Below are 7140 nucleotides of genomic sequence, written 5' to 3'. Positions count from 1 at the left end.
GCTCAGTCCCCAGTGTGGAGCATGCAGGAGGCAGCGAATCAATGATTTCTTCTCATCATTGATGTTTCTATCTCTCCCTCTCCCTTCCTCTCTGAAATAAACATATATTTAAAAAACAACAAAACTGATGAGAAACATCAACCTTGATCATTAGCTGTCTCCTGCATGCCCCCTCCCCGCAGCCGGGAATCGAGTCCCCAGCCTGAGCATGTGCCCTGAACAGGTATTGAACCAGTGACCTCTTGGTGCATGGGTTGACTCCGCAGCCACCGACTGGACCTGAGAACCTCTTGAGCTACACTCAAGCTTATGTCACATTTCCATTATCATTGTTTAAAATATTTACTAATTTGCTCTAGCTGGTTTGGCTCAGTGGATAGAGCATCGGCCTGCTGATGGGCTGAAGGGTCCCAGGTTCGATTCCAGTCAAGGGCACATCCCTAGGTTGCAGGCTAGATCCCCAGTAGGGGGCGTGCAGGAGGCAGCTGATCAATGATTCTCTCATCATTGATGTTTCTATCTCTCTCCCTCTCCCTTCCTTTCTGAAATCAATTAAAATATATTAAAAAAAATACTAATTTACCTGTGCATTATTTTAGTGGTGTAATGCTTCATTTTCAAATATTTTATGACTGCCTAGTTATCTTGTTGGGACTTGCCATGACCTGATTAGCTGAGGCTTGGAGACATATCCTTAAAAGGAGATAGTGCTTTTAGGTGTAAGAACTTTATTTCCACATGGAGCTGGGGGTGGGGTCTGGTTGTGGGTACATGCAGGTGTTCCCATCCCCACACCTATAGCTGCTGAGACGGCCTGAGAATGTACAGGAAGTGCGTCTTGCGGGCAGGCGGCTTGAAGTTGGGGGAGCCCTGGGACCCTTTTTGCAGGGCTTCCTCCCGGGTCCCCTCGAGGAGCCCGTCCCGGATGGCCTGCAGGCGGTGTTCCTTCTCGCTGAGATAGCGGCTGCCCTCCGGGGCGCTCTGGTGAGACCTTCGCCGTGGTAGCTTCATAATCCAGAAGGCCACTCGGGGATGGGGTTCTGGGTGGAAGCTGTCCATGGCCTTTGGGAGGGGCACCAGGGCCTCCTTCTCCTCTAGCTTGGGTACCTGGGGAGGACGGACAAGGAGATGTCTCAAACCGAATGACAACCCCAGGACTCTCAGACCCACTGGCATGTTTAACTCAGTTTGCCACCTACAGGCCGCTTTGGGAGTTAAAAACTCTCCTAGCGGTTTACAAAGCACTTGGGGTTTACAAGCACTTTTGGATTCAAAAATACTTGGAGGTTTATAAACTACTTTGGGGTTGAAAACACACTTTGGAGGTTTCAAAAGCACTTTGGGGTTTAAAATGTCTGTTGGGATTACAGAACACTTTAGGATTAAACGTACTGTGAGATTTGGAAGCAGTGTGAAATTGCAAAGCACTTTGGTACTAAAAGCTCTTGGCATTACTAAAGAATCGTGACCATAATCGCAATGCATATGGGTGTTGTTTTTTGATGTTATTGGCCAAGACTTTGACCGGAATGTCAGGATTGAGAGGGACATATCTAGACTCTGGTTGTTATCAGAAAAGCTTTAAGGAATTAGGATTGACTTTGGAAGCTGATAAAAGCCTCATAAAAAAACAGCCTGGTACCGTGCTCATTTTATTTCTATGGTTCATGCCCTGTCTTTCCAGATAAGGAATGAAGGTTGTTTTCCTGGGAGATGGCAAATAGAGAACCTCAAGACATTTGGGGGGACATCAAGTATTGAGGAATTCACACAAAGATGCAGGCAAAGACTGGTCAGGACAGTATGGCTTGGCTTCTTCACTGTGAGAGGCTAACGCAAGCTCAGTCTGGAGATTCCTTATGAAATTCCAGCAAAGCAGATTTTTAAAGGCTATGTGATCAATTACTATTCTTGTTGTGTTTATGCAAATAATCAGGCCAAATTGAAACTGGACTTATTACAGTAAATAAATTGGTCTTAATTTGGTTCTTTGATAAAAATGAGGGTAATTTTAGAAAGGGAACTTGTGTTTCCATAAATTCCATAATATACTGTCGTAGATATTAGACTCTAATTCAGTTACTTGTCTTCAAAAAGTTTTATTTTTCTGCCTGTAAACCTAACTGGATCCTGACTTTTTCTACTTTTCTTAAATATCTGGCTACAAGCCTCCAAAACAATGTTTTATTTTCTCCCATCTTTTGACAAGGCAAACATCTGAAATCTAGGCCAGTCAGCCAGGTGTCCTTGCCTGGATGCTCCCTTTCATCAGACAATTTGTTGTGATTCATGTCATTTTAGCTTTTGCCTCAATAATATTAAGATTTATAATGCAGCCCTAACTGGTTTGGCTCAGTGGATAGAGCATCGGCCTGTGGACTGAAGGGTCCCAGGTTCGATTCCGGTCAAGGGCATGTACCTTGGTTGCAGGCACATCCCCAGTAGGGAGTGTGCAGGAGGCAGCTGATCGATGTTTCTCTCTCATCGATGTTTCTAACTCTCTATCCCTCTCCCTTCCTCTCTGTAAAAAAAATCAATAAAATATATTTTAAAAAAAGATTTATAATGCCATTTGTCTCCACCAGGTTACAAGTCCTACTTGCACTCTGGGAATATTGTCCCTTGCTGACTCTAGACACCATAAAACCTCCTTCTGTGCCCAGGCCTCATCGCCCCTCTGAACAAGGGCCACTTGGCTCTGAAGGAGAACTCTACCCCTCTTCAGCATGAAGCAGCTGCAGAAGAGACCCTATTCCCCTTTCCCTTAAAGAATTCAGAGTCAAGAATCATCGAGGGGGAATGCGGTAGGCAGTTCGGTAGGTGTGTGCAAGTAGGAATGATAAGCCAGGTACAGGTCACCAGGCAGAAAGCCCCGGTGTGCCTAGCAATGGACAAAACTGGGGAAACGAATGTTGCAGAGTGGGACCTCGCCCCCAAGGTGACGTCCCCTCCCCTTGCATATTGCTGGTCATGTAGTTTGGACCCTCCCCTCCCCTGACCTTTATTTCCCTGGCAGGGCACTAGTCATGTGATGGACGCCCTTAGAGGAGGAACAAGGGGGCTGGAGAATGGCCTCATATGACTGCCATACAAGCCCTTGCATGACCACTCCCTTAAGCATTAAGCCCTCAGGACAATGAGGTTCTAGCCAGCATCAAATAATCTTCAGAACAAAGCATCGGGTCTGTTGACCACAGAGATAGAGTTTGTGTCAAACTAGAGATAACATCTAGGCCTCAGTTGCGTTTCAGCGCCAGGCCCAGGAAAACAGCTGCAATGTGTGGTCCTTGATTGAATCCTGGTCCAAAGTCAAATCAGCTCTTATAGACAGCTTTGGGTCCAGTGGAGACATTTGAATACAGACTGATGTCTGTTTGGTCAAAGTGTAGGTTGTGGACCAGGGTCGTCAGCATCTTCCGGGAGCTCGTTAGACATGCAAATTAGTGGGATCCAACCCACCCACTTAGACCTACTCAATCAGTCTGCATTTTAGTAAGTTGAGGTCTGAGCCTGGCCAGAGTGGTTAGTGGTTGAGCACCGACCTATGAATCAGGAGGTCATGGTTTGATTCCCGGTCAGGGCACATGCCTGGGTTGCAGGCTCAATCCCCATTGGTGGGCGTGCAAGAGGCAGCTGATAGACAATTCTCTCTCATCATTGATGTTTCTCTCTCTTCCTTCCTCTCTGAAATCAATAAAAGTATATTTAAAAAATAACTTAGAGGTCTGAGAAGCCCTGTAGGAGACTGTTATGGGTTGAATTGTGCCCCTACCAATTTATATGTTGAAGTCCATACCCCCAGGACCTCAGAATGTGATCTTGTTGGAAAGTAGAGTTATTGCAGGTTTTGTCAGTTAGGATGAGGTCATCATGGTGGGCCCTAATCCAATATGGCTGGTGTTCTTATGCAAAGGGGAAATTTATACATAGAAATGCAAACAGGGAGAACGTCATATGGAAATGAAGCAGAGATAGGGGTGATGCATCTCACACCAAGGATTGCCAAAGACTGTCATCAAGCCCCCAGAAGGCAGGAGAGGGGCATGGAAGGGACTCCCCCTCACAGCCCTCAGAAGGAACCAACCTTGATCTTGGACACCTCGCCTCCAGAACCCTGAGACAACCAGCTTTTGTTATTTAAGCCACCTAATCCAGGGTACTTTGTGACGGCAGCCCTCGCAAATTAATACGGAGACAACAATTTGACATTAAGTATCTTGGGTGTGAAAATGGTACTGTGGTCATGTGGAAGAATGCATTATTCTTCAGTCTGCTGAAGGACTTAGGGGTGAAGTGCCATGATGTCAATAATCTATTGTCTTGGCCCTAGCCGGTTTCCTGCAGACTGAAGGGTGCTGGGTTCGATTCCCATCAAGGGCACAAGCCCAGGTTGAGGGCTCAAGCTGTAGTAGGGGGCGTGCAGGAGGCAGCCGATCAAAGATTCTCTCTCACCACTGATGTTTCTATCTCTCTCTCCCTCTCCCTTCCTCTCTGAGATCAATAAAAATATATTAAAAAAATAATAATCCATTGTCTTATGGTTCACAAATACAAAAGTGAAAATAGAGTAAAAGTGGTAAAAGGTTAACAAGTGGTGAATCTAGGCCATCGGCTCTCAACCAAAGTCTGGAGACATTTTTGGTTGTCATAGCTGGGGGAGATGGGGGTGGTGCTTCGGTCTAGTTTGTAGAGGCCAGGTTGCTGCTAAACATCTGACAGCGCACAGGATGGCCCCTGCATGGATATCTCCAGCCCCCAGTGATGATGGTGCCAAGGCTGAGAAACCCTGCTCTATGCTAAAAGGAATGCAGATAGAATCATTGCACGATTTCCCCCTAACTTTTCTGTAGACTTGAAACACTTCAAAATAAAAACCTCTGTGTGAGAGAGAGAGAGAACTGTATAGGTTTGCCAAGCACCTGGAGGTCCTTAAAACATTTTAGGATAAAAAAAGTCCTTTGGGATTAGAATCACTCAAAGGTTTACAAAGGTGATATACACAAAGCATTTCGGGTTCATAAAGACTTTGGAATTAAAAAAAATCACATTTTGGCGTTTACAAGGGAGAGACTTACCACTCTGGGATAGATTTTAAAAATACTGAAAAGGTTTGCAGAGTACTTTGAGATAAAAACACACTCTGATGTTGGTGAGGGTGAAGCTTACCAGGCATCTGGAGTTAAAAGCACTTCTTGGTTTACAAAACCCTCTGGAGTTTACTAAGTGAGTGGGGATGTACTCGGAGGGTGTATACTGCATTACTGAGAGCTGGTTAGTCCCTTTCAGCTGATGACAAAACTTTTCGGGGGTGGGGTGGGGGCCTCTCCTAACCTTCCAGTCACTCTCCACGCTCCCATCTCCGGCCTCAATGGATGCCACCACCTTCTCGGAGATCAGCACCTCTCCTGTCTTGTTGTCGGTCACCTGTGAGGGTGGGAGGAGAGAGAGAGAGAGAGAGCGAGCAAAACTGCTTTCCTCCTCTGCCCTCCGCCCAGCAGACACGACAGCATGAGGGACCCAAGGCAGACTCCAGGAGGGACTTCCCGGCATAGGCACCTTGTCGATCTGGTGGTGGCTGGAGAGAGTGCTGTTCCCCAGCTGGCGCTCCTGGTTCTCTTCTCGGTGGTAGTTCGTAGGGAGGCCCCGCAGGTCCATGGGGGCAGAGAAGAAGCTGTCCATGCCCCGCAGCAGGTCATCCTGGGACCAGAGGAGGGACAGGCGAGCTGTTGGATCTCAGGACGCCCCAGTACGTCTGCAGCCCTGCCAGGATGCCCTCCAGGCCTCGCCATGTCCCTTTCACCCCCTTCCCTCTCCGTCTTGTGACCCCGAGGGGCTAACTAGTCACCTCCTGCCCCCATCCTTATTCTCTGCCCCATTACCTTCCTGTCTTTGCCCCTCATGCCCTACTGTCTCTGTTCTATCTCTCTCTTCAGTCTCTTTTCTGTCTCCCTTTGCCTGTCTCCCTCCCTCTTTCTACTTCTCGGTCTTCCTGTTGCTCTCTGTCCCTTTGACTCCCTCTCTTCCTTCTGCCTGGCCCTGACCTGTCTCCCATTGTTTCCTCGAACCCCTTCCATCTCTCAGTCTCCATCTATCCCTGCCCTCTTCTCTGGAACCTCTTCTCCCCACCCCCTGCCATCACTCACTTTCAGGAAAAGCCGGGTGAAGCCTTGCAGTAGTCTCTGGAGGCCTAGGAAGCCCGAGGAGCTTTCCTGGGCGTCAGCATCCCGGATCGGGGCTGCAGTGGAGGGGGACACCAAGGCAGAGGGGAGCAGCAGCAGCAGGACCAGCGTGTGCCACATGGCGGGGCGGGGCGGGAGGCTGTGGCATCGGTAGGGGTCAGTGCCCCCACCCAAGACAATCATGCCTTTCCTATCCCTTGCCCAGGTTTTACCCCTTGTCCAAGCAACTCCCCCACCCCCACCCCCACAAACCCATTTCCCCTCTCCCTTTTTCTTCTACTCCCACCCCCTCCATCGTGTTAGGTCCCGTGCGTCCTCCCAGGCCCGACTCTTCTGCGCTTTGCTTCGTACCCGGATCGCATCCCTCTCCTTCCCCCACATTCATACCCAGATCTCATTTCTCACCTTCTCCTTCTCACCCTCTGGGCCTCGCTTTTATACTAGATCACAGTCCGGTCACTGGACTCGCAGACTCGGGCCGTCCACGGACTGTTAAATCCAAACAGTTCTGGTCTCGAGCCAAGCGGGGCACCTGGAGCGTTGACTGAGCTCCGCGAGCCCTAGCCGCGCCCCTACGGCCTGGTCACGCCCCCACGTGTGACCTCACCCACTAGCCGGGCCCCCTATTGGTTAGCCACGCCTCTAGTCGTTGGTAGCCACGCCCCTCGAGCCAGCCGGCCGTTCGTTTCACGGTCACGCTCCGTCAGACCACGCCCCTTTCGGTTGACCTCGCCGTTGGAGACCGAGTCTGGCCTGTCCCGCTCCGACCGCAGGTGACCACGCCCCTTGCCCTGGAGCCACGCCCCCCGCGCCTGGGCCCCGCCTCTGTGCGGGATCCAGCTCTGGCTCCCAGCGCCCTCAGTTTCTTTCCTGGGCTCCCTCTGTCTCGGGCAGTCCCTCTGGTTCGCCGCCTCCCATTTTTGCAGCTACCCTGAGAATGTCTCCGTGTCGCTTCTCGTCT

The 7140-nt window shown here is 49.6% G+C and overlaps 1 protein-coding gene across 1 annotated transcript; it reads right to left on the bottom strand.

The window, feature by feature from the left end:
* Positions 1-568: 568 nt before the first annotated feature.
* DKKL1 (dickkopf like acrosomal protein 1) lies at positions 569-6753 on the bottom strand. The gene is made up of 5 exons (XM_079759517.1): positions 6585-6753; positions 6144-6318; positions 5557-5697; positions 5332-5424; positions 569-1107 (listed from the first exon to the last, which is right to left on the bottom strand). Exons 2-5 carry the CDS (start codon positions 6297-6299, stop codon positions 796-798), a joined length of 702 nt encoding a protein of 233 aa, XP_079615643.1. The 5' UTR covers positions 6300-6318; positions 6585-6753; the 3' UTR covers positions 569-795.
* Between the last annotated feature and the right edge of the window lie 387 nt (positions 6754-7140).

Source organism: Cnephaeus nilssonii, assembly GCF_951640355.1.
Source record: "Cnephaeus nilssonii genome assembly, chromosome: 20".
NCBI lineage: Eukaryota > Metazoa > Chordata > Mammalia > Chiroptera > Vespertilionidae > Cnephaeus > Cnephaeus nilssonii.
The sequence above is the reverse complement of the archived record's forward strand: the minus strand, read 5'-3'. Positions and strand labels throughout refer to the sequence as shown.